Source organism: Zonotrichia albicollis, chromosome 6, assembly GCF_047830755.1.
Source record: "Zonotrichia albicollis isolate bZonAlb1 chromosome 6, bZonAlb1.hap1, whole genome shotgun sequence".
Taxonomy (NCBI): domain Eukaryota; kingdom Metazoa; phylum Chordata; class Aves; order Passeriformes; family Passerellidae; genus Zonotrichia; species Zonotrichia albicollis.
In genome coordinates, this window is record NC_133824.1 from 10,536,023 (window position 1) to 10,563,534 (window position 27,512).

At 38.8% G+C, this 27,512-nt stretch overlaps 1 protein-coding gene and 1 long non-coding RNA gene across 6 annotated transcripts in view; one reads left to right on the plus strand and one right to left on the minus strand.

The window, feature by feature from the left end:
• TDP1 (tyrosyl-DNA phosphodiesterase 1) overlaps window positions 1-15,783 on the minus strand; it is a 35,791-nt gene extending 20,008 nt beyond the window's left edge. For 3 of the 4 annotated variants that reach the window (XR_012580719.1, XM_074542493.1, XM_074542495.1), the window contains exons 1-11: window positions 15,652-15,783; window positions 14,420-14,970; window positions 13,303-13,346; window positions 12,612-12,667; window positions 10,623-10,719; window positions 9,512-9,546; window positions 8,324-8,416; window positions 6,678-6,842; window positions 5,062-5,140; window positions 2,086-2,265; window positions 1,292-1,340 (exon numbers count right to left, since the gene is read on the minus strand). Coding sequence is in view for 3 of the 4 variants with exons in the window: in XM_074542493.1 (XP_074398594.1) it covers window positions 1,292-1,340; window positions 2,086-2,265; window positions 5,062-5,140; window positions 6,678-6,842; window positions 8,324-8,416; window positions 9,512-9,546; window positions 10,623-10,719; window positions 12,612-12,667; window positions 13,303-13,346; window positions 14,420-14,966 (1,345 nt within the window). In the remaining variant the exon portion in view is untranslated. Of the gene's footprint in view, window positions 1-1,291; window positions 1,341-2,085; window positions 2,266-5,061; window positions 5,141-6,677; window positions 6,843-8,323; window positions 8,417-9,511; window positions 9,547-10,622; window positions 10,720-12,611; window positions 12,668-13,302; window positions 13,347-14,419; window positions 14,971-15,610 lie in introns of all 4 variants that reach the window. The other variant, XM_074542494.1, reaches the window with a different exon arrangement.
• Window positions 15,784-25,482: 9,699 nt separating this feature from the next.
• LOC113458771 (uncharacterized) overlaps window positions 25,483-27,512 on the plus strand; it is a 47,686-nt gene continuing 45,656 nt past the window's right edge. The window contains exon 1 of one of the 2 annotated variants that reach the window (XR_012580636.1): window positions 25,483-25,610. This is a non-coding gene — a long non-coding RNA (uncharacterized LOC113458771). Of the gene's footprint in view, window positions 25,611-25,931; window positions 26,007-27,512 lie in introns of those variants that run through there. The other variant, XR_012580635.1, reaches the window with a different exon arrangement.

Consider the following 27,512-nt stretch of genomic DNA (forward strand, 5'->3'; position numbering starts at 1 on the left):
ACTATGGGTAGGTTTTTTATATGATACTACTTGATATCAACAGATTGGAATCACTACCCATACAAACTAGAAGAAATAAATCAAGCAGCTTTCAGAAGAAAGAATGAAAGAATAAACTTTCCAAATCCCAATCAATGTCATTTTAAAAAGAACTTCTACGATAAAATTATATTTGTATTGATTTTTCTTTTGGCTAATGCATGTTGTGATTTCTTGAAATGGATTTAAGAACAATCACCCAGGCATACAGAATTATATTAGTGTTGTGTAGTAAAAGCATGATGCAAAGCCTACTGTATTTGACATGTCCTGGAAGACACCAAATGAACTCATTACAAAAGCTTTACTACTCTCAGGAATGCACTAACTGCAGGAGTCTAAAGAACTGTTCATTTGCACAAACACAGAGTCATGTAATTCACCAAGTGTGGTGGGTCTCACCCTCTAGAATTATTTACTCATTTGCTGCTGTGAGAAAAGAACTAGGAAGACAGCAAAGTAGGTCAAACTTTAAAGGGTATAAAGAAAACTTTATTAACAGAATTAAAAGAAAAATAACAAGAAATCAGAATAAACCTTCAGAACACGTCCCTTTCCCCCCACTCTATGCCTATAAATTCTCTGGCTGCAATTTCTATGTATTTCCAAACACTAACCAGAGGAAAGACAAAAACTTCTGAAAACATTCATGCTAGCTCCATGTTCAAAACCCACCAGCTGCTAAAATTCAAAAGCTAGTCATGCATAGGAGCATAGCTATCCTATATAGCTTGGAACAGGAACAGTACTCTTTCCTGTTTCAGGTTGGCTGGGGCCATGCTTTTACAAATATGACTTAATGAAAATAAACATGGGAATATGAACTAAAGAGTTGTATATACAATATTAAAAAAGAAAGACCAATGACACTTCAGTCTCCACTGTATCTGATGTGCAGAATAACACTGCAATCAAACTAGAAGAATCTGACACACTCAAACCTGAATTTTCTGCCAAAATGAAATTATGACTGGAGTAAGAGCAGTGGACAGGAGCTGTTGATTTCCTATGCAGTGACATAAGAACATGGCTAGGACAGACAAACGTTACAAACCAATGCCCACAAAACCTTATCTATTCCATCACAACAGGAGTCACAGCTCCAGCAAAAGCAGAAAGATTCTACTGCCACCTATTCTATCACATTATCAGCAAGATGAGAACTTCATGTTCATTTAACATCAACCACTGAAGTGATTTTTCAGGACATTATGACCACAAAAAGCAAATAAATGGGGATTCATCTGCTTACCAGGATAGCCTTCTAGACTTTGCCTCACATTGTTCACAGTAGGATAAACCTTCATGGAGATAGAACAAAAAGTAACTTTAATAACACAGCTCTCAATAGACAAGCTGTTAATTTTCAAAAACACTTTAAAGAAACCTGAGAAAAAAAAATTAAAAGCTTCATTTCTTTGAAGTAATAAAATTACACTGCAGCTTACAACTACAATTGTGCCAGTAACACAGAAAATCTAGTATTTTTTCCACTCTAACCAAAATTAGCTAGGAAGTCTCAAGTAATACTGCTTCAGCCACTTCCACAGCAGCCAAAGTTAGTTCTTAACATTATTTTATATTTTACTCTCACACCTCAAATACAAGGTATGAGTATGCAGGGGATTAGCACATGGTAAAGGCATAGCTTGACCCTCATTTTTCCTTGATTTAACAAACTCCTGCTACAAACTTTTCTACTTCTCCCCTTAATTCTGCTAATAACCACAGGTATTAATGACTAAGGATTCAGCTACATCTCAGCAGGAAAAACAGCTGCATCTACAAAACCCAATGGAAGACAAGCTGTAGAATGAGAAGATAATTTTAATGAGATTATATAAATCTAGCTTCAGGCAGATGGAAATTGTGGTACATTTTTATAGCAAACCACATACAACTAAATGGCTTTAAGTGGCACATATATAATTTCATGACCAAAACTCCGTTACTGTCTTCCAAAAGTTAAAAGCAAAACAATGACTAAGATTTCCAAAACAAATGATTTAGTGTTAAATAAAGGTCACCAGCACCTCAAAGACATACCAGATGAATTGGGACATCACATTTCCGGAAAGCTGTCACACTGCTGCCTGCAGCCACCAGGCTGTCCTGGAACTCTGAGCAAAGCCACTTGGACCCATCAGCTCCCATCGAACCAATGCTTGAGAACTGGCCAACAAGAGGCCAGGACTCTGCTATTGGCACAGCATACTCCTTCAGAAGCTGGTGAGGGGAATTAAAACACTGTGTTAGACCTCAACACACACACAATACCTTCATCAGCTTCATATCACTTTTGATACAATAAATCCTCTGTAATTTACTTCTGATAATGAAGGAGATTAACATTCATACTACATATTTAACTTTGCAATAAAAAAAAATCATCAGGCTTTCCAAATAAACTCACTTCAAGAGAAGATTAAACATCACAAGTTTTATCCAAAAGCACCAAAGCCACCCACTAAATAATGGGTGAAAAGAATGTTAGCAACTCTTTCTAAAAACATGAAACATTAACTTCAGAAGTTCCAACAAATAAAACTAAATATTTTTCATATTTGGTGGTTGTTGGCCATAAAATTCCTCTTGTATCCTAAAGCCATGACACCCAGCTACAATGGAAGTCTACAATAAGAGGGGAAAAAAGAACAATTGAAGAGAAAACTGAAATGATTCTTTTAGAGGAGTTCTTCAGCTGTGAATGGAATTTAAAGTCACATTAAAAACAGATTTATACAGACATTAAATTGCATGTAGTTTCCATCTTTACCCCATATAGAGAAAACACACAATCTAATGGCTTCAGTCATCAATGTTAGTATCATCAGGTCTACCTGCATTGTCACTAAAAACCTTTTTAAATCACAGAAACATCTGCCACAAAATCATCTTTTTCCCTTACAAGCTTTTTCTGTTTTCTTTTTCTTCATTCTATGTCTAAATAGGCAAAAAACATCAGACAAAGTGCAGTAGAAAGGACAAGCTCCTAATGAGCAAAGGGATGTCCACAAGAGTAACCTCACATTGAAAAGCAATGTGATACATAAATATTCTGTATGTCACAGAAGTTTGCCACAGACAGCATTAGATTTTCATATAAAATTCAGGACAGTATTTGAAATAATGCCATTTCAGCAGGAAGTGCAGGTTAAAAATTCTTCAATTATGAGAAGCATTTAATAGATTACATGAAATACCTCATGACATTCTGAAAAACAACAACAAAAAAGAAGGTCAAAAAAAAGAAGGGTCCAAACCAAACAAGAAGGGTCCCTGCAAACTTGATATATGCATTCTTGAAAATTTACCACTACAGCTTACCTAAATAAACATAAGACTTCTAAAGGCAAGAGTTCAACTACTAACATAATACTGTCACATTCACCCCTAACCATATCCCTAAATCCCACATCTGCACATCTGTTAAATATCTTCAAGGATGCTGACCCCAACACTTCCCTGGGCAGCCTGTTCCAATACTGGACAGACTTTGAAGGAATTTTTCTCAATATCCAAACTTTATCTCCCCTGGCACTACCTGAGGCCATTTCCTCTTGTGCTATCACTTGTTTCTGGGGAGAAGAAACCAACCTCCCTCAGCTACAACCCCCTTCCAAGTAGCTGCAAAGAGCAATAAGGTCTTCCTGAGCCCTTTTTCCTCAGGCTGAACACCTCCAACACCATGAGCTGCTTCTGGCACCATGGTCCAGACCCTACACCAGCTCTGCTGCCCTTCTCTGGACACACTCCAGCCCCTCAGTGTTCTTCTTGTCATAAAAGGCCCAAAACACAGCACTCGAGGTGTGGCCTCGTCAGTGCTCAGTAGAGGAGAAAATCACTGTCCTGTTGGTCACACTACTGCTGACACAGGCCAGGATGCCACTGGCCTTCTTGGCCACACACTGGCTCATGTCCACCTGTTGGCAATAGCACTCCCAGGTCCTTTTCCACCAGACATCTTTGCAGACACTCTGCCTCAGCCTGTTGCACTGCGTGGGGCTGCTGTGACTCAAATACAGAACCTGGCACATGGTCTTGTTGAATCTCACACAGTTGATCTCCACTCATCAATCCAGCCTGTCCAGATCCCTCTGGAGAACCTTCCTACCCTCCAGCAGATCAACACTCCCCTCCAACTTGGTGGGCTCAATAAGGAGCCCTGGGGAACACCACTTGTGACTGTCTGCCAGCTGGATGTAACTCCATTCACCACTCTGAGATCTGCCATCCAGCCAATTTTCTACCCAGCAATGAGTGCACCCGTCCAGACCAGGGGCAGCCAGTTTCTCAGGAGAATTCTGTATGAAGGCTTCACTGACATTCAGGTAGACAACATCCACAGCCTTTCCCTGACCCACCAGGCTGCCACAGGAGATCAGGTTAGCCAAGCCAAGCAGGACCTGCCTTCATACTCATGCTGATGGGCCGAATGACCTGGGTATCCAGCCAACTGACATCTCCCCAGTTAACCACAACAGCTGATAAATGATTGAAAGTGGCTCAATGAGCACTTCTGCCAACTCCCTCAGTGGATCCCCTTAGGTCCCATGGACTTGTGTCCATTTCAGTGTTGCAGCAGGTCACTGACCAGTTCCCCTTGGGTTATGGAGGTTTCATTCCACTCTCTGTCCCTGCCTTCCAGCTTGGGGAGCTGAACACATGGAGAACAGGTCCTACTGTTAAAGACAGAGGCAAAGAAGGCATCAAGCACCTCAGCCTTTGCCTCATCCTTTGTCACTATGTCTCTCCCTGCATCCAATAAATGATGGAGATTCTCGTTAGTCTCTTTTTATTGCTACTGTACTCATAAAAGCATTTTTATTGTATTTTTCATCAGCAGATAGATTAAGTTAAATTCCAAGTTGCAAGCCTACATATGTTACTGCTAACTTTAACTGTAACAATGTATTAAAAGACTGATGACAGCTGGAAAAATTGGAAGGAACTGAAGAATTCTGTCCAAAATTCTATTTACATTTTAAAGAATATTAACAATAAAAGTTACAGTTTTGGTACCTTTCTGAGCCTAAGATGGCCCCACTTTTCTTTATCACTGCCTTGATATCGTCCAGGGGTAGAACCAAGCAGAAACACTCTAAAAAAAAAAAAAAAAACCAACAGATTTTTGTAGATCTCAAGTGCTTTGGTTTTAAAGTAGCAAGATATTTAAGAAAAACTTACATTTAAGAAAAACTTACCAGCAAGACTGAACACTCAAGTGCAACCAGAAATATTTAATGTCTCTCATGGAATTCATAATACAAAGAAAAGTGGATTTTCAGCTGTATAATTTATTATCAACCTCCTGTATGGCTGTCATACATCACCAGGCTGTTCTACAGCAGAGACAAGAGCTAGATCTTTTTCAGTGTGCAAAAATGCAGAAGATAGATAATGCTGGCAATACACACAAACAGCTCATTTGTCCCAAACTGGGCACGCAATTTTGAGTAAAGCCAATCTACTGCTACATCCAAATCAGCAGATTCAGGTATGAGTTTTCATTTGGGCACCTAATACTTCAGATGCAAAGTACAGCTTTTTCAACACTTCCTAATAATGGGTTTAGTAACCTATTTGACTTTACCCTGAAAAAAGGGAAGAGACCTGCCTGAAGTCACAACAAGCAGCTTTAAGCTAATGTTCCCTACTGTATACATCTCATGCCTAATTTTCTTGATGACTGAATGCCCCCTACAGCACATCAAATGGCAATCCTTATTCTAACAAGTGACTTTCCTACCACATGCATATCACTAGCTAGTTGAGCTAGGGCTCAACTCATCTGTTTAAACTCATGCTGATGATCAATGCAATCAGAGAAGCTGTTAGCTCACCTGATTATAAAGTACACACTTTTTTTTTTTGCCCCCTCCAATAATGTATAAACTAGACAAGGTTTCAGTCTTCACTACCACCGCAGCATGTAATCATTTTCAGCTTTTCTTTTCAACAATTTTTGTTCAAATTATAAAACAGTAATTAAGTTGCCAGGGAGCTTTACACCTTCTGAAGTAAATGCTCATATTGAAGTGCAACTACTTATTAGAAGTAAATGATGCATCCTGAATTATTTTAAAGTAATATCAGCAATGTGATATTAGAGAAGACTATTCCAAGACCAGTTAGGCACAACACTGCCCACCAAAACCAATCCAAAATTCTACAGATATGTATGTTGATTAAACTCTGCCTTACCAACAGAAGCCTATTCTGAATAAAATCCTCATTCCAGTAATCTTTGCTTACATGATCTCTCTTACATGATAAACCCTATACAACAGGTTTTTTTCCTACTGGTAATATTACTGGAGAAAATACTTGAGCTAGACAGGCTCAAATGAAACCAAGTCCTTATTACTTCATAGCTACCTTTTGCAAAGTTGCTGCTGGTGCACCTTTCTTTCTTAGTTTAAAATGCATGCTTATAAAACTAGAAGTTGGTCTATTTGACATAAGCTACATTAGAGAATTTTTTTTAAAACCACAGAGTCACATTTGAACACTCGAGCCTGAAACAAGATTACCTTACAAAATAAACATGAGGTCTAACAGATCCTAACACAGATATTTAATTTCTAGAAAAAAAAGAAAAAAACCCACAGTGCAAGTTACCTTAAGATTTTATATACCTTGTTTCTGATAAATCATGTTCCTGAATCAGATCTATCCATTCCTTGAGTGCAGGAGAATTGTAAGCTGCCAAGTAACTTATTAGGTCAGATTTAAAATTAGTTGCAGATTCACCACCTGATGCTCCCTCAGGTAGCCTTGGATATAAAGGGCTTAACCATATTCTTAAAAAAAAAAAAAAAAGAAAAAAATCAGGCATATAAACAAGTACACCATGCATTAATAACATATGGGCTTAGTATGGGAATAAAACACATCTGAAGGTCCTAACCAAATACTTGACAGATTCATTGTGATACTAACTATAAATGTCTCTACTAACTGGTCAGGCTCAGACTTAGCAACCATCAGTTCTTTCTTCAACATTTTCTACAGGAATAGAACACTGCAATATGTTCTGCTAAACTATTGGTTTTGCAACTGCATAGAAAACCACCAGTTAAAGCATCTGAAAGGTTTATATATTTGAAGAGTAGCCCACAATAATACATTGTCTCTCAAGAACCTTTGTCAGAGTAAAATAGGATAGAGACCACCAGGGAAAACATTTAGTATTTCTTTCCACTCACACATTACTGCAGCCATGGGACCCAAAGATTCTGCATTATCAACTTTACAATGTGTTGATACTACCCACTGAAATTCAGAACCACCATACTGTGATCCTGCATAACACTGCAGTATGCAAAAGCTAAAAAAGAAAACTATTTCTCATATTTCACAAGTAGGGGAACTTGCTAAGTGTCCCAGTAGGTATTTTCATGCCTTCTCAGCTTTCTGAAAAGCTAACTGCCATAAGATACTAAAGCCACTCATAAGATTTAAAGGCAAAAAAATCACTGTCTATTTCTGCCACTCAAAGAGCTTGTCTCAGACAAGTAAAGTCTCAAAACCCTGCCATATTTAATGGCAGCAAAATGGATGTCAAAGTGACAGTAACCTCTGAAAAACAACTTTCTATTAGTTTGAAGAAATTTTATACCCTGATTTATTGCGGTCATCTGACTAAAAAAATAGCCAAAAAACTGAAGAGTTTGAGGACCCTTATATGAACATGCCACTTCATCCTGTTTTTGTGCTCTCAACAAAACTATGTCCTAGGTTGGTCATTAAGTTTAAAGACTTCTACCAAAAAATAAGACAGGAAAAAAATTCCTTCCCAGGAAAAGATACTGTGTGAAGATTAGGTCATCTATTGTATTACAGAGCCAATAATGCCCAACATTTATCAGACTGCATTCTAGATACAATCACAACAAAAGCAGAACACTTGCACATCCACCTTATTCTTAAGTGTTAAGTATTAAGGCAAGTTTTAAATAGCTGTTTCAGCTCTATATAAATGGTACTTTACAGCTACAAAGTTTTTTCATAAAGAGACAGCACAGCACGATAAAATTTTGTATCAGTCAGATTGATTTTAAGCCATCAGCCTACTAGGAACAGTTTTTTTTTACAGGAGAAAGCAAGAAAAGTTCAGACCCAGACAGCTACCAGCATTTTAAGTCCAATTTTTAATTTTTTTTAGAATAGCTCTATGTTAAGAATGTCAAGGCTTGCAACACTACATCATCTAATATCCCATCTCCAGCAGGAATACCTATGGAAAGTATTAAACATTCACCTACTAGGGATTGTTGCTTACCCCTGAGTTTTCTGGTGCCAGTCATCAGCAATAAGATTGGATGTATGTATCACAACTCGAAGACCTTCTTCATACAGCAACAACATCATTTTCCTTTAAAAAAAGATATATAACTCTTCATTTATTTCAATTACACTGAGAGTAGGAGATAAATTAGCAATTCATTAAAAGGCACCAAGGTAATTATTTTCAAAGACATATTCTGCATCATGCAAGCACTTATGACTTCAATCCATGTGCATTGCAAGCTCACATGGCAGTCATTAGACTATTCCCATATATTTCATCCCAGAGTACAGCTTAACATCTCATGCAACTAATTACCCACAGCAAAGTGAATATTTGCAGAACACCTCCTATATTTGCACAGCTCTTTAGACACTTATCTCTTTGCAGATAATCAGAAAAAGAACTAAGGAACACTGAAAGGCCTTTATTTATAACTGAATTTATTAAAAAAACATAGTTACTTCCTCTTTAACTGACTTTTACCTTAAAAGTGGGTATGTTTACAGCTAAACATTGTGATGGCAAAAAAGCTATTTATTTATCATAACTCTTAAGCTACAGCACAACGAAATTTTAAAACTAGTAACTGAGATAAACACACACATCTGTATCTTTTGTAAAAAAATTGCTCAGATTTTCATATCCAAGTTTTCATTAGCTGTGTAAAGGCAGCATATCCATGTGATCCCAAAGAATGAGATCTGAAACTCAAACTGAACTCAACTGATCTTTGCTAAAACATAAGACCTATTCTTTTCTGTAGATTTCCATCTACAAAATTTTCTTTGAGACACTTCTATTATATCCAATTCAAGTTTTTTTCTTGAGAACACCCTCAGATTTGCTAGTTATTTTCAGATCCTCCTTATGAACTGAAAAACATGATCAGTAAATCAGTATTGTGTCAGTCCTGCCTATGACTGAACAAGTTTGCATTACAGTTTTGGTATTAAGGCACGAGTTAAGAGCCAGGACCTGCAGTCCACCTGTCTTAGACCAGTTCAAATTCAACTGTTTAACCTCCACATCTCATATGTACTCAAATAGCTAATTTGTCTCATTAAACTAGAACAATCCTGTCATGTCTAAATAGAAGAAGCTTATGGAAGCTTTAAGACTCAACAATTTCTATGAAATCCAGTTTTACTGCAGACTTTTCTGCTTCATGGTGTTACTTACGTATGGTGAGTTCCAAATGCAATATCCAGTTTAGCCTACAAAATTAAAAGTTAATCATTAAAAATTGCTATTGTGCATTGCTTCTTAGTTTGTTTAATTTCACTGCTCTCTAGTGGACAGATCACAAAATACATTATCATCTTCCTTCTCCATATTTCTAATGCACTTTCCACAAGCTAGATTTTAGATGGTAATGCTGGAACTGTTCCAGAATTTGTACCTCTTTAACTAGCAGCATTTTCTGAAAGAGTCAGCAGAAAATAACTCAAGGTTCCTGCTGGACATGGAACAGAAGCCAGCAATGTGCCCCTGCATGAAAGATGACTAACAGGGTCCTGGCCTGCATTAGGAGGAGTGCTGCCAGCAGGTCAAGGGAGGGGATGCTTCCCCACTGTTGAACACCAGGGAGGACACACCTGTAGTACTGGGTTCACATTCAACAAGAAACTCAGGATTACCAGACTGTTTCAAAGAGAACAAAATTCCAAGATCATTCTCCTACTAACAAAGTGCACAGTGTCCCCATGATCATTAATATACTTCACCTGGCAAAATCCTGAAACACTGGAAAATTGCCACAGCCACATCCTCCCCCAGGATGAAGCCAATGGCTTCACCACTTAGGGACAGCAAAACAAGGAACAGAACATCAGAGATAAAATGGCACCTGCCAGGAGGCATGCTCACAGCAATTTTAACAGTAAGCATTTTCTTGTGTAAAATGTATTTGGGAAATAATAACTCTTTGATGAGATTTAAGATTATAGTGACACTAGGACTAAGTTCTGAGTTTCACACAAAAACAATGCTTCCTTTTCAGCCACTTTAAGAATTTGAATGCAACATGTTAGTGGAGAAGGTGACCAGCTCTTCTGTGAGCCCTGTGACATTTCTGTGGGCAGCTGTTCTGTACAAACTTTTGGGGTGAAACCTACCATAATCACATGTGACCAAGATCACTGCTAGCGTGTTCCTATGGTCCTGGTATCCTGGATATTCCTCAAAGTGTAACAAAAACCTTCCCACATAAGGTGTCTTTTCATCAGTAACAAGACTCTGTGTGTAAGATATGGCTTAACTTCAACTAAAGGATGATACAAATGTTAATTACCTGACAAAAGCTAATATTCTCATAAGGCCGTGCTTGTGCAATTAGTTCAGCTTTGGATTCTCTCCTCTCACCATGAACTATCAGCAATGGCTTCTTCCTTAAACAAAAGGAGATTACCATTAAAACATCAAGTGAATCAGCAATTAGCCTAAACCATTCCTTCATGTAGCTATGGTATCTGGCCCCTAAATCTGACAGTCCAGCAGAAAGATGGCACTGAAATCAGTATGCCTTATTAACTAATTCAAAATACAAGTAACTACAACAGAACCTCTAAAGAATAGACACTGGAAAATGGTAACAAAAAAAAAAAAAAAAAAAGGGAAACAGGAAGTGTGGAGTAAAGCAGGCACCAAAATAAAAACGTTTATACAAGATCATGAAAGAAACTCTCCCTAGAGCTCGAACAGACAAATGTAAGCTCTCAAAAGCACCGATATACACAATGTGGACCTAAGACAATTTAGTAATTATTATCTACAGAGAAGGTGGAACACTGATAGGGAAAAGGAGAGGGTCTCTTCTGGCACTAATTTGGTGTTCACTTCCTAAAATTAAACTTCTGGTCCTGCCAACCAGATCTAATCCATAGGGAGGTGTGTGTCAGGTAAGAGACTGGACCACCAAGAAAACTCAGCCCACTGATTATTATGGGTTTTTCAAGAGAGTACCCACAAAGTCCCAGCAAGACTGCAGACAAGTGAGAGGGACCTCAAGGCCTTGGGACAACTGGAGCCCAAGTTGTGTTCTCTTCTCTCCTGCCAGCTGCAGGGAATGATGGGACAGGGTGGAGCTAACTGCACAGAGTACAAGCAGTTAAATGCATAACTACACGACAGGACTATGGGGTATCCCTTTGCATCCCCCCTGAGATACTGGCACACTCAGATACTTCCATAAAGCACCTGCACACCATAGTACAGGGAACAAACTGGAGAGCTGTGTGCACTCACAGGGCTTTGATACAGTGCAATTACAGAGACATGGTGGGGCAGCTCACACAACTGGAATATTGTCATGAAGGGCTACATGCTGTTTAGGAAGGACAGGAAGGTGCAGTGGTGGAGCTGCCCTCTACATGAGGCAACACTTTGAACATATCAATCAAGATGTCAGGGGTTAGGATAAAAAAGCAGATGAGTAAGAGTGACACTGTTGGTGTTTGCTGCTGCCATCTGATCAGCATGGCTAAGAGGATGAGGCCTTCTACAGCAGCAGCACAAGCAGCCCCAGACCCAGGTCCTTGTGGGGAACTAACTACCCTGATGTGTGTGGAGAAGGAACACAGCAAAACAAACAGTACAGGAAGCTCCTTGAAAGCACTGATGACAGCTTTCTGACACATGTAGTGGAGGATCCCACAAGGAATGGTGTGGTCCCTTCCAACCTTATCCACTCTGTGATTCTGTGAATTCTGGTTCTATTGCACTTCCAGCAAAACAAAAAAAAAAAGGCACATTATATGCTCACTTCATCTGCAGGAGTTTGCAATTATCAGAAAGGAATTTCAAGCAAACAAGAACTGCTTTCATGACAATACCCATCAACTCACTATATCATAGCCATGCAACCATCCTGATCCTTGCCACACAGTTTTCTTGCGCCCTTTCTACTTTCTCTTCTTTCTCTTGCACTATCTGGCTCCTGACTCAGTGAACTGTAGGGCAAAAAGCTTCTTGCTCCACCTTTATAGGTCATCTACTGCCATCTCATTGAGGCCCACAGTGGGACCTCCTCAGTGTGAGCTAATAACAATCAGAAACCAGCTATCCTGAACTCTAACTATTTTCCAGTCTAGAAAAGAGTCAAGAAATCAGAGAACTACAGCTGTGGAAGGAGAGAAGAAAGAACACTAAGAGTCTGTGCATATCAAATTGGTAACAATCACCTGCAGTGCAAGAAGTGCTTATCATTCACTTATAACAGGACCTTGTATGAACAGAAATGATCTGGAAATGTCATCATTTCACATTTGTAAAATAAACATACCTGAATTCCTGCGGGTACTGTCTTACAAGCCATCCCACATCTATACAGTAGTTAAACTTGTATGTAAGAAAAAGAAAACAGACTTATTAAAAAGAAAAAAAAAAAAAGCTATACCAATGAACTACAATAAAAAAGCTTTTTATGTTAATCACACATAAGTATTTACCTCATATATAGCATATTCTAAAAACAGGTGTATTTTTGACTTTTATATCCTTTCTTTCATTCCTCTTTAACAACTAAAGAATGAATTTAAGTTACTCAGAAGTGTGCATTAGTACTCATAAAATTTACTATCCAGAGAAAAAAGAATCACACGCACATAATGTAAAAGCTTAGGTTCAAGGATCATCTCTTTGCCATGTGTTTATATCATGAATGATAGCAAAACTTCTAGGCAATAACAAAGACATTATTCCTGGATTGCAAGGCATTTTTTCTTTCAAAAAACCTCATTTATATTAACATAAATACATGCTTCTCAGTTGCACTTTCCTCAAAAACAGGAGAAAGTAGTTTTATAATTGCCTAAATTCTACAGCAGAACATAGGATGGTGTTTATATTTCAATAAATTGTTTAACAGTTGGAAACATTTAATATCAGTACATGGCTCAGGCATGGATTATCAAGTTTAAGATTAATGTAGTGAAAGAAGCAAGAGAAATCAGTTTGACAAAGAGGAAACTCACCTGGGCAGAAGATATGAGAGTTCCAAAAAGAGGAGACAAAATATCTATTAAAAATATTAAAGCATGAATAAATAAAAAAAGCTTCAAGTAAACATAATAGCATCTTGAACAGCTTGATAACTACCACGGTACAAGGGCCAGATTGTTCATAGACCTGGTGTAACAGAGGCATTCATAAGTTTATTGTTCCAAGTATTTCAAGTCATTAACTCTCCTGTGAATCATTTAGGATCATATGCTTAGAAAAATTAATAATCCTCTCAAAACAAAAAACAAGTTTTAAAAGCTGATTAGGAAAAAGTCCAACATCATATTGAGAAAGAGACAACAAATTATATTCTCCCCTGCTGAGTGAGCTTGAAGAACTGTGGCAGAGTAGCAGCAATAAGGGCATAGCTAATGCTGATTTATCTGCTGCAGACTGATTGTGGGATATGTGTATCCATAGCTCAATCATATTAACACAGCAAACTGTACACAATTCTCTTATTAAATCTCGTTTCTGATTGTCTTGTGATGTGTAAGATTTTATTTCCAACTACAGGGATGTTTACAGGTGCAGAAAGCTTTCCCCCTTACATCAAACAACTAACAGAGCATTCCTGAGGCATCTGTATTGTACACCAAAAACTCCACTCCATATTAACTGATGGACAGCTCTCTCCCATCTGAATTTAAACAGATCCATGAACTCCAGACACAGAATTTCAGAAGTACTTCACCTAATAATAGTGAATTACTAGGTCCAAACCATTCAATAGCACAAAGGCAAGCGCAAACAACAACTCAGAGTTATGCACCCAAGTAAAGCACCCCTTTAAGAGTCACAGGTGCTTTTCCCCAGACTAGCCCACAGGGAAAGCAGCAATAAGAAGCAGCATGACTTGCCTTGGCTAAATAATTGCAATTAAGTATCAGCAGAGAATGTTTTATACACTATACTTCTAAAAGAGAAAGGTCCAGATAACAGAATCAATTTCTACAGACCTGCACGTTCAGAATACGAAACCTCAGCAACACCAAGAAATAGCTGCATTTAAAAATACCCACAAACTAAAAATAAGCATTCCCTTGCTTTCTCCCCAAAGCCCTCTTGCAGTAGAAGCCACTTGTTCACCTTTTATGTGCAGGGCTCCAGAATTATAGTTCCGTTCAATTCCTCTGACTTTAGTGAGAAAAAACCTGAAAGGATTGCCTCCAGTCACCAAATCCCAGGTATCCTGGGCTTCACTGGGTGTTACATCATACTCCTCCTCTTTCAGATTCTCTGAGAGTTTGTCATCTTTGCAAAGATTCAAAGGATGCTCTTCGGACACATCGTGTTTTTCTTCTTTCACTGTTTCTTTGTGGGCATGCTTTTGCTCATCTTCAGGCTCTTCATCACTACTAGAAAGACACCAACCTGAACCTTCTTGGCCTGGTCTCTGTTTTACTGCTGGAGGTGCTTCTGCAGAAAGACTTGTATCAGTGAACTTCACGGGGGAAGCTTTTCTCTTGTGAGCAGCTTTCCTAGCTTCAGAGCATGGATATTGTGGTCCACTAGTACTACCACACGCAGCATCCGATAGTGAAGATGTACATGGTTTTTCACTGTCCGAGTTTTCCTCGGCACTTTCATCACTGCTGGACACTGTCCATTTACCGTGTGCGTCCTCCCGAAGCATGTTCCTAGGAATGAAAAAACACCAAGCAGAAATTGAACGTTTCTGTTATGGTCAAGCCTGTCTCCCTTCCTACCTCCCACTTGTTTATTACTAAAGAATTGTGCTTCGGTTTGGCAGAAGCTCAGGGAAATTTCCCAGCGTACAAGGCTTGTTTCGGTGGCCGGGAAACAAAGAAACACGTGCAATGGGGTAACCATCAAATGAGAAGCTGCAAACGTGAAAACCTGCACATGGAAAACAGGCTAAGATAGAAGAAAGCATTCTAAAAATCAGAAGTGTGATTTGCACGACACAGATACTGCCCCATGGCTGAGCGACCCAGCGCGCCCTGCGGAGCGGATTGAGGAGCCCGGGCCCAGCCGGGGCGGCGCTTTCCGGCAGCCCCGCGGGAACACCCCGGGACCGCGGCCTTCCCCCGTCACCCCGTGGCCCCGGCGAGCCCCTCTGCTGTGCCTCCTCCCTAAACCCGGCGGCAGAACCCCGCAGCCGCCGCCCCCACCGCGCCGAGGGCCGTGCGGCCGCCGCTCCACAGTGAAAGCAGCGCCCGCGGCCGGGGGAGGCGCCGCGCGGGCCACGGCACCAAAGAGCCCCGGCAGGCGCTCGGGGCCTGCAGCCCGCCGGGCCCCTCGCCAACACTCACTCACCGACCCCACGCCCGCCCTGCCCGCCACCAGCACCCACTCACCGCCCCGCCGCCCGCCCGGCAGCGCCCGCGCTGGGGAGCGGGCGCGAGAGCAGGCCCAGGCCCGGCCCGCCCCCTCCGGCGCGGCCCCGCCCCCGAGGCAAAGGCGCGCGGCCGCCGTGAGGGGGCCCGGCGGCTCCGGGCGGCTGCACCGGCAAAGCCGGCGCGTCTCAGTGAGCTGAGTTATTCTAAGGAGCCTTCATTGGACCTTAATATTAGTTATGGGCAGGTGCGGAATTTGCATAATGGTTCGTTCGGCGCGGCGTTAATTGCTGTGTGTGAAGTGCCCCGCTAATGAGATAACTGCGTGAGGGCTCCGGCAAGGAGAGGAGCAAAGCAGGTGGAACGTTAATCAAAGAAGGAGCGCGGCCCGCATCAAAGCGCGCTTCGGCTGCTGCGGTGAACTGAGCGCTCGGTTCTCATTACTCTAATTTATTGTAAGCTTGTGGCTGCAGTTAACAAATTCTGGAAGTGTCAACACGCAGTGTAAAGGGCAGGCTACTCTTAGAAAAGCTTTCCTGAAAATTCAGCTGGTTTGTGTAACTCTCTCAGTGCTTGTCCGCAGGGCTGTGTATAGCGGTTTTCCCTGAAATGCTTTTATGTGGATAAGCCTTCGCTACTGTCAGATATGATGCTGTATTATCAACCCTCGCTGAAGGTGTTCTGTGGGAAAAGCTCTTAGGAACTTTGGATGGGTTCCTATGTTAAGTGTGTAGTCTTTTCTCTGGAAATGCTGTTTTGTCTTCTATAGGTACCTCAGAAAATTTGATGGCTTCTGACTACACTTTCATTGCACTCTCTCCTCATAGTTCCTGTCTGTATAGTGGCTTAATGAGAATTAAAGCTATCTGGCATTTTTCTAGAAAAAATGCGTGGTCTGGTAGAAGCAAATTTCATGTGATTTGTTTCCCGGGAGTCTGTACTATGTATTCTAAGTTTGCAAAAAGTTTTTTCATCATAAGCACATAAAATGTAGCAGTATGAAAAATTTTATTTTAACCTAAAAATCCCAAACTCAGTGGACTTCCCCATTTTCAATTTTGCTGGAACAGAGTAGATGAATAGAGGTGATTTATCTAGTGTTTCTTTTGTTTTTCCTATAACAGTTAAGCAAAATAAAAAATCCTAAGTTAGGTTTATTGGTTTTTAATGCAAATTACTTTCTTTCTGTAGGTTTTTGAAGTGTGCAATGAGGACAGGAAGGGCTATTTAAGCAGAGAAGACTCTACAGTTGGTCTAGTAATGGTTTATTTGCTAGAAACCCTCAAAGGTACATACTTTTTTTATGTTCTGAAGATCCAGCTTATGGATGTCTCACTGTTGAGAACACAGGTCTACACTAATTGGAGTGTGTTGCTGTAGGTGTGGTAAACAGAAATACCTACAAATTCTAAAAGTAATTTTCCAATTTGCACATATTTATTCCAAAAGAAAATAATCAAACCCCTGGCTTTTCTCTTGAAGACTGTGATGAGTAGAAGGTTGTATTGTATTTCATATATGTACAAGATATAAAAAGTGACTTACTGAGCTTGTTATTGGTGTTTATTAGTGGTATGGTCAATTCTTTATTCAGTGGTTTCAGTAAATGTGAAACTGCTGCATATCCCAGTAATAAACGTGTATTCTCAAAAATATATCTGGTTTTAGTTTCAGGTAATAGTTGGACATTTTTAGCCATGACTTCTCAAATGTAAATCTACAACTGTACAGAAATCTTAAGAAAAGAAAGATTGAGAGAAAGAATGTGTTTCCATGCTTAGAGGAAAATACAGGATATCTTGTATGTCTTGATGTAGTTTTAGAAGTCACATTTTTATTCAAGTAAGTACAAGTGAATTAAAAAAGAGTATGAAGAACACAAAAGATTTTAGAATACAGTGTGTGTGTCTTTCTCATGGCATGTCAATAAATGAGACTAATCTACTAGAAAGTGCATTATATATGTAAAGTATAGAAAGGCTGAATCATCTTTATTCTTCAGCCTGAGCAATCTTCTTCCCTAATGACCACTTGGGACTAATTATTATTATTATTTTCAAATTAAGCACGTATATTACAAAAACTGTCTTGACAAGGTCATAAACAAAATTGTGTCTATGATAATTTAGAGTAAAACCCACAAAAATATTTAGTAAACAATAAGAGTAGTAATTTCTGATGCATTTCAGCTGTGGGTAAACATTTTCTCAATGAACTGTGGCCAGATCTAAAAATGCTTAAGGCTTCTAACGTGAGCCCTAACTGCTGAATTATGAATCTCAGAATGCTCAGCTTCTTCCTTATCTATCTTCTCCTAGCTATTTTTACCATATAAAATTAAGTGTTCTGTCAAATTCCCTGGATGTTTCTTCCAGCAGGAGTGCTCAAAACATGCTTAAGGCATTTAAACAAGAGCAGGCTCTGTGCATGAGTCACTGCTGGCATCTCCTTGGAAGGAGAATACAAGTAGAGGACTCCTGGGAAACAGGAGATGCAGGTTTAGTTATTGCTCCCTGAAAAGGTGCCAAGTCACACCTGCTGTGGCTTTAGGCACTGCTGTGACCATTTGGTCTGTGCAGCTGCACAAAAATTAATTAAGAAACCTTTGTTCTAGGGCTGATTCTGTCATCTCGTGGTTTTGCTTGCTCCTTAAGTGGGCCCAATTCCAGCAACTGTTGCCCTTTCCCCAATTGCTGCTCGTTGTGAAGATCCCTAAAAGGTCCCTGGGGAGGCAGATACTTTTCTTTTTGTGGCTCCTGCTAGTGTGCATTAGGTAAGGTTTGTAGCACAGCCACATGTTTTGCTTTTGCTGATGACTAGGTCCTGAGTGTGTTCCTTTCAACATGTGTGTGGTTTTTAATCTGCTTCTGAGAAACACAACTTTCTCTGTGCACCAGAGAGGAACCAAATGCAGATGTTGAAGTCCTAAAAGTCAATTGCTAGGATCCAGTTCTTGAGCATGTTATTGTGCAATTGCTTTGTTGTCAAAATTCACAAAATCCTAGGCTGCAGGAGCAGCCCTTCTATTTTTTTGGAAACGATTAAGAACAGCCCTGGCAAGGAGAGTCCTTTCAATTGTTTTTGCAAGACATGGGGAATGGTGTGCATTCATTATTTCTTAAGGTGAAACTGGTTTTCAGCTGCACTACTTACTAACACTTTCAGTAGAAATGGCAATTGCTTAACATCATCAACTGCAGTTCAAGCAACTGAATTTTTAGTAAATTGTTGCTGCATTTTTTTTGATCACGTTTGCATTTATTCTAAAAGTTAAAAGTAATACTAACTTTACCCACTAGATGTCATGAATGAACTCTTCCTTGGAAAAGCTGAGCTCTAAAAATTTGAATCACATTCCTATTCTGCTTGATTTTTCTAAATAATTTGTAATAACAATGCTATATCGTGAGTAAAATATTATTTTAGTATGGTTGTTAATATAAATTTTGAACTTTATGTAATTTTAATGTTTAAAATTAAACCTTGTGAGGCAAATAACTGGGAAAACTGTAACCAGAGATTAAACTCATTGTTGAACTGATACCGTATGTATATCTGCATATAAATACTGTCATTTCTGAGAACTAGCAACATTGTGGGAATCATGTCTATGTGACTTTTATTTTTTCATTCTCTGACAGTTTGGTCCAGTGATCCTCTTTTCCTCAAAATTATTTGAAGTCATCTAACATGCTCTTATATTTCAGCAACCATTCAGCTAACTGGCTGCTGGCATTTAGTCTTCCAACTGAAAAGGGGACTGAAGGAATTGTAGTCATTAAAATATGTAATTTCCAAGCTGAAGTTCCTTCCTGGTACTGTTACATTTAGACCTGACTAAAAGCCCTCCCTGCAGTGTTCCTGGGAGGCCAGGCCCCAATGTCCTGGGTTTTCCTTGTCCCAAAGCTGTGCCTTCATGGAGGACCCCAGCAGGTCAGCAGCTGCTGCTGAACGAGGTGCCAGCAGCAGGGCACCCTGGCAGCCAGGGCAGAGAAGGGCAGTGTGAGCTCAAGGATACTTCCAGCTGCTCTCCTGGCACATCCTATCAGAGCTTTCTAGGCAGGACTCCCTGCCTGTTAATATTTCTGACATGGTCATGGGGAGGTGTTGCAGGCGTGGTGGAACATGCAGCCTTAGCTTAAGTGGGCTCATCATGTCTGGCTTGTCCTTTCTCCAGACTGGAATAAGCTGAGGTTGCTCTGGAATCTGCTCCCATGCCCTCAGGTGGCTGTCTCAGTGCTGCAGCTGTGTGCAGTCTTGTACTCTGATAACACAGGTGGAAGGGTTTATGTCGCAGACATTTTTTCATAGAAATCCTTTCTTTCAGATTTGTCCATCTTCTGAGAAGCAAAGGCCCAGAAGATGAATGTAAACAATTGTTACCAGCTGCTGTGGAATGCAATAGGATGCACCTGTGATTGGCTCATCTTCCATGTGTACCATTAAGGGCCAATCACAGGAGCAGCTCAGGGACAGATTCCCTGGACACAGAACTTTGTTATAGATTCTTTCTGTTCTATTCTTAGTTTAGCAGCTCTCTGTGACAGGTTTAGACTCATGAGCATGCAGTCCCATCAAAAACCAATATAATATAGCTCAAAGGGACCTCTCTGCTTTGTCTATATACTCCCTTTCTGATCCTTACATTGTTTAAAGACGTTTTGCAGGGATCTCTTGGTCACCTCCTAAATCAGTTCTGAAAAATCTTTTTTTTTTTTTACTGTTTTCCTCATGTGATTTAGCTTATTGCTTTTTTACTATAAATGAATCCTGATAACACACTAATATTAGTGGATCTTGGAAATTTGCTAATCAATATATGTCACTCCAGTGTTCCTGTCAGGTAAAGTTGTGAGGTAAGAACCTGCTGAAAGACACTAAAGGATATATATAGTACATAAAATAAGATGGGTTCCAGAAAAGCTGTAGAAGCATAAATGATGCAAATATTTCTCGCATTTCCTCTTATTTTTTTCTATATTTTATTGAAGTTTTTATTTTAGACAGATTTACCAAATTAATTTTGATCCAGCTGGTCTTCAGTAAATTCCAATCTGAATATTAAACCAGAAATTTCTTTCATTGTTTAGAGGAAGTAACAGATGTGGGTGCTGATGCTCCAGAAGTTAGATTTGAATATTACAGTTCCTTTGTGTATAAAGAACTCAAATTTCTACAAAGTGAAGCATCTTTGTTTAAAACTACTGAGTTTGAGATTTTGATATTGATTAGTACTCTGTTAGGACTACATATATACTTCTTTTTTGGATAAAAAGGTGGTTTTATTTAATTAGAATAAAATATTTTCTTACTTAAATGCCATAGTCGCTAGTGTTGTATAATATGTACTGATCACGAAGCTGGTGAGGGGTCAGGAGAGTCAGACATGGGAGGAATATCTGAGGGATCTGGGGTTGTTTAGCCTGGAGAAGAGAAAGCTCAGGGGACACCTTATCATTCTCTACAACCACCTGAAAGGAGGTGGGGGTCTCTTCTCCCAGCAGCCAGCAAGAGTCCAAGAGGAGATGGCCTCAAGTTGCCCCAGAGGGGGTTTGGACTGGATATTAGGAAAAATTCCTTCAGCAAAAGGTCTGTGAGGCATTGGGACAGAAGCCTGGGGAAGCAGTGGAGGTTCTGGAGCTATGTAACACACATGTAGATGCAGTGCTCAGGGATGTGGTTTGGTGGTGAGCAAGGCAGTGCTGGGTCAACACTTGGTCTGAAAGGACTTAAGGGTCTTTTTCTTACCTAAATGGTGCCATGATTCTGATCTTTCATTCTGTAAATGAGCTGACTGTGGCTATTAAAGACATTTCATACAGTTCTGTAATATTTTTAGTGCTTCTATGTTACGTTTAGTTTGAACTTATTCTTGCCACTCAAAGTGGCATTTCTTAATAGCAACATTATATTGATTAATGACAAAGACAAGTATTTAGTAACTTTGTTCAAGCTGGTGATGAAAATTTCTATGAATTTTTTGATAATGATGCACTATTAACATGGAAAAATACTGGACTCCTACACCATAATTCAAGAAATAAGCTTCTCATTTATATAGTCCTGCTTGGGTTTTGTTGACCGTGACATTACCAATTTACACTCAAACTTCTGTTGGTGGGGTCATGTGGCAAGTCTTATTGGATAAATTATTCATACAAAAAATGAAGTTATAAAAAACTGAGGTTGCTTTTATGCTAAATTCCATCTTCCCTTTTGCCACATGACTCCACAGGTATTTGTATAAATTTGTTTGAAAGGCATTAGGGAAGCTGATTCTGTTTATGATGCTAGAACACATGCTCATTAAGCCACACCCTTTCTGGTAAATCTTTAATTTAGGCAACAAATACAAAATAAAGATTGTTTGGTTTGGGATTTTTTTCCAGGAGAAAAAGCACATGAATTTCTGAATCAGAAACAGTGAAGATAAAAAGATAGATCATGGATTTGTTTATACCTAGTGGCTTTTATAATTTTTAAGCTGTCCTTTTTGTGTGTTGACATAGCTCTGCAGCCTTTTCTAGTAGCACATGAGTCGGCAGCTCTCCAAATCAATGAGTGGGCGGGACTCTATTATAGGAGTCATTCTAGAAAAGGAAAATTGTATGCTGTCATTTTCTGGGCTCTCATGTTACTATGAAAGAGAAGGAATAAATGGATGGAAAGCTTATACTGCCTTTTTTATAATTTCCCTTCCATAGTTATCCAATTGAATGGAAAGCTGCTCATGCAGGCAAGTTCAGCATGTTTGGGCAACCTCTGTTATTATAGAAATGGTGCATGTACAGAACCTGGTAGTTGAAAGCAGCAAGACAGTGTAATCCTGGAAAGTGAGATGGTAATAGTTCTTAATATATGATTTTCAAGAAGAAGTAAGCAAAAAGGCACTGGAAATCTGTACACTGATAGATTTAAATTGAGACAGCAGGTGGAGCTGAAGGAGTTGTGCTTTTGAACCACCGCAGGAAGAAGAGAATATGAATGAATCAAAAGGAAAAGAAGTGCAGAGCTTTTGTTATGTTACTAGATAAAGGAAAAATTCCTGTAGAATACAGTCATCTTCTCTTCTCAAGAAAAGTAATTTGTTTTAAATGAACATAAGTCATATATCAGCAATTATGCAAGAAGAGTATTAATGTGTGTTTATACATTGAGTTGAAGTGGGATTTCTTTTCCAAAAATCATCCATCTGCTGAATTTTTGTGTCAGGATTTTTGCATGTTTTATGGAGAGACCTTAACTTTTGTGGGTCAGATTTTTGTTTCTTAATTTTTATGTTGTATTTGATTTTAGAATAAATGGTCGATTCAGAGCTTACAAACAAGATTTATATTTTAATTTCTTTAATTTTCTGTTCCTTAGAAAGGTAAAGATAAATGTACAAGACTTGCACACAGCATACAGAAGGAATAACCAATTCAGTTTTACACTCAATTTTATTATGGGTTTCACAGGAATCTCTAGCTGGGGTTATACATTATTTCAGACTTGGCTTCTGGGAATGATGCCAGATAGATTGTTTATGCAGCATGGATCTTTATCCATGGCATGCAAATGGCTTAGAAAAGTCCAGGTTTCTCTCCAGTGTAAAGAAACATGAGATGGCAGGTAACAAAAAAAAAAGTAGAGGTAAACAGAAGTATTATACTCAAGTATAGAAAATATGTGAGAAAAATTTAACTATATTGAAATGTTTTCATGATTATTCTCTAACTTTGAAGGTTATTATTGCAGTTTTATTTTTATTTCTAGAATTAAAACTATTCATAATCAGTAGACCTTAGTCGTACATATTTTTAAGGAGGAAAATGAAACTGGCTTTTTTTTTTGGCAGGGAGATTTATTTAATTTTACATTTTTCTAGATCCATTATTTGAAAAGTTTGTTAAGTTTTATGAGGACAATGAAGATTGCACCATTATACAGTAATGAAACAAGTAAATATTTACAGCTCTTGATACGCACTATAAGGATTTTTTCTTCTTCATCTTTGAAATATTAGTTTAATTCTGAAGCAATTAAGCAGAACAGAACACCTGAAGGAAATAAAAAGACGTGATGTCCTGGATGCAGCAAAGTTAAATCAAGCAGTACTAGCTAATAAAGATGGTGTTGGTGTAGCTGAATAAGTCTGGCTCAGTTGCCTGCAGTGTTCTAGACTGCAGCTCTGTCTGTGGTGGCAGCAGCTCCTCCAGCTGTTAGAGGAAATCTCTGCCATTCCCCTCTCCTATTTGCTGCCTCTCATTGTGTCTCTATGACTCACATTTCCCCACTCATTTGTGCCACAGGTTTTACCCATTCCCTTGCTTGTGGCTGTAGATTTCTTTTACTTCTCATGACAGACCAAGGAAGGGACACCAAAGGAATGAGGTGTTGCGGTGTGTTGCAATGTCCTGTTTTAAACTTCCGGGTCCCTTCCCAGGTGTGCCTATGCCTCTCTCCCTTCCCCCTCACCCCCTTGCTGAGTGAGTCCTGTCAATCAGGCTTAAGATTCCAGCAAGGCGTCGTGTGGTTGGTCCCTCAGGCCTGGGGGACATTGGATAGGTGTCCCTAGTCCCTTGAGACCCTGCCCCTTTCACCTGGTTGGTGGCTCACCTGTCCCCTCCCCTTCCCCTGTCCCGGAGCTTAAAAGGTTAATGAGACCATGCGGCCTCCATTCTGTTGGCAGCAGTTGCCCCAGTTCAGACCTCTGTAACCATGGAATAAACATCTGGATATAACCCTCCAGCAGAATCCACTCCTTTATCTCTTCACCATCGCCAGAAGCTCTCTCTCCTGAGGTAAACGGAGCCCCTGACAAGCCTGGACTTGCTCAGTGCCCTGCTGCAATCTCCAGCAGCCAAGGTATCTCTGGGGTAAAGCACCACAGTGCCGCCTTTGGCTCAGCAGCGAGGGTCACACTGACCCAGGCACAATCTAACTGGTTATATTGGGATTCTTATTCCAATAATGAGGGGTTTTTTCCTCATTCTCATTGGGAAGTAGATGTGGAGATTCTTTCTCATTCCTGTTAAATAGCAAAGGATGTGCCATCAGCAAACTGAAAAAGGGAAAATTTTATCAGAAACCTCTGAGCTGATGGATTTTCAGATCCTCTGCCTTTTTTTTTCCTGATCTCAGACAGGACTATGGTCTTTGAGAAGAGGGAAAGTGAAACATATGGCAGATCAGATGTTGGGATGATCTGATAAGCATGCATTCAGCTTTTTGCCATGAACTAAAAGTAGCTTTTCAAGTGTTATTTTTAGTGGGTTATTTCAAAGGACTTAACTGTTTCAAGCACTGTGCTTTTGTTTGCCTTGCTATGGTCTACAGTAGCCTTGTTTGAGATGCTTTATTTTCCAGATGAGTCTGGAAGTGAATTCATAACCTGAGTGATTGATCAGCTGATATTGCTCTGATATAATGCATTCAGCAGGATTAAACTGAACTAATAGGTTGAGTAAGTAACATTTGTGAAAAAAAATTAAAACACAATGTTCAAAATATCCAAGTTGTCAATGAAAATGGTAGATTTGAAAAGTAATTTTGAATATCTTATAGTTATTTTCAAAGCTTTGCAAATTTCAAATTTTCAATTAGTTTGTTCAGTTTTTCAAAATGCTACTGGTAAAATGAAAACTTAAATAAGAGAGTTGTAGATGTAGGCACATTACTTTTGGAGAGTTCACACTAGCAAAAAGGAATAGTCAGTATAAAATTTGTTTTAGATTGTTCAGCTTTATATAGTTGCCTTTCTAAAACATTTTTCTAATGCAGTAACTTAGAGTGTATCATCATTTCAAAACTGGGAATTGATTAGCTTACATGCAAACATTGTATTAAGTAGTTTTAAAAAACACCCTAATTTACGTTATTTTTCTCTTGCCTATTCTTAATCTTAAAGATAGAGGATTTTTGCCTTTTGAAGACTTCAAGAGAGCTTTCAATTCTGTTTCTTCAAAGTTATCTGAGAAAATCTTATTTGAAGCCACCAGGTAAGATTAACAAATTGATCCATATTCCTGGATAGAAGTCTTTTTGTTCTTTCAGTTAATTGAAATTATTCGATTTTATCATGCAGCTGAAGATAAAAGCTTCAGCACCCATTACTGTTTCAGTGTCTTTATTAATAAAGATTATACACAAATTATTGTGTAAATAATGCAATAATTAATATAAATTTTATAACTAGTAATTTTAAAATAATAATAAATAAATAACAGGCACAGAAGGTAATTTGTTGCCTGTACTGTTTCTTAAGAAGCTTAAAACTATTTGCTTTTACATTTTTCTCTTCTAATCAGGAAATGCGTGTTCAAGAGCTGTCTCAATGAAATTTACTTAAACAGGAGTGTATATTGCAAGGTAGTAGTGGTGAGATTTCTTGCAAGGTGAGATTGGCTCAGAAGTGTGGATGTTGAGCTTTATTTAGGCAAACAGAGCTGAGACTTTTGTCCTAAATTGATCTGTACAATTGGATTAAGACTGTATGAAAAGAAAGGCGTAAGAAATATTTTGGTCACAGATATTTGTGAGAAGTTTCATGTATTTGTGACACAGAATCTATATTACAATAGATTGTTGTAATAAATGAAGCATATATATTTCCATATTTGTTGACACATTTCTTGTTCTTCCCTCTTTTTACCACAGAGATCAAAATTAAATTTTGGGACTGAACATAATTTCAAAGTGTTTCTTTTATGTTAAGTAAAATAATGTACAATACTTAGAAGTTCTTTAAGAGTTTTTAAATGTGATGACTGACCAAATGTGAGTTCTAAAATTATCTGTGTATTAGCAGTTAATACAACACAAAGGGATCAGGTCTGTAGAGCAGGAATTTTATGATGGGGACCCAATATCTGTATTGAGGGGGTTACTTGGCCCAATTCTAGTCTGGTCAGCAGAGGGTGGAGTGCTTTGGGTGCATGCCAGGAGCATATCCTTCAGTTTCATTTCATCTGGAATAAATGCAGTTTGTGTACTGTGAGCACTGTGATGTTCCCCATAGTACAGTCAGTGATGAAGACAGGGAAATTCAACATAAAAAAGCATTCCAAGTCTAAAGTAAAGCATAGGTAAATATTGAGACAAGGGGGAAAAGTTTAATTTGTATATTCAGATCTCTGTGATATTGTTAAATGAAAAGGGTTCCTTATGTTTATTTATAAAATTTTCTCTTTGGTGGAAGTGCTGGCTTCAGACTGGTTCCTTTAATTTGGAATGCATTGTTGCATGTGTTATTTTCTTATACTTTAAGTAAGATGTTGCAGAATAAGTGAAGTCTGTGCCTAGTGTCACAAAGGCAGGAACAGAAGGGAGGTAGAAAAAGAGTCAAAGGCACATTCATGATACTTAGCTTGTCTACTTACCATGCAGAGCAGGAAATTTTATGCTATGGAATGTAATTCTCAACATATTCTGAGATGTAAAATTGAAAACAAGTGTATTCAAGCTATGCAGAACACAAGGAAGGAATAATAGCAGTAATTGATTTGCATGAAGAGTGAAGGGCCCCACCAGAGTCATTTACCTTTCAGAGAAAGTAGAGTTGATTTGTAGGTATGCAAAATGCTCATAATAGGGGCATATATACATGTTGAACTAATTTTAACAAACTTGCAGCTTGAAAATGGAATCCTTTTCTTTATCATTCATATATATGTCTTATTAATATTAAAAATCTTTAAATATAACGTAGCAAGAAAGAACAACGGATTATTCTGGATTATTCTTCTAACCTACACGTTAAGAGCTTTTATGCTCAAAATCTTTATTTGGCTACAAAGGAGACCCACTTGATACTTGAAGCCACTATTTATCTTTACTATATACTAAAATCTTAGCAATCTAATTAAAGAATTATTTTTAATACAGATTTAATAATTGGAAAA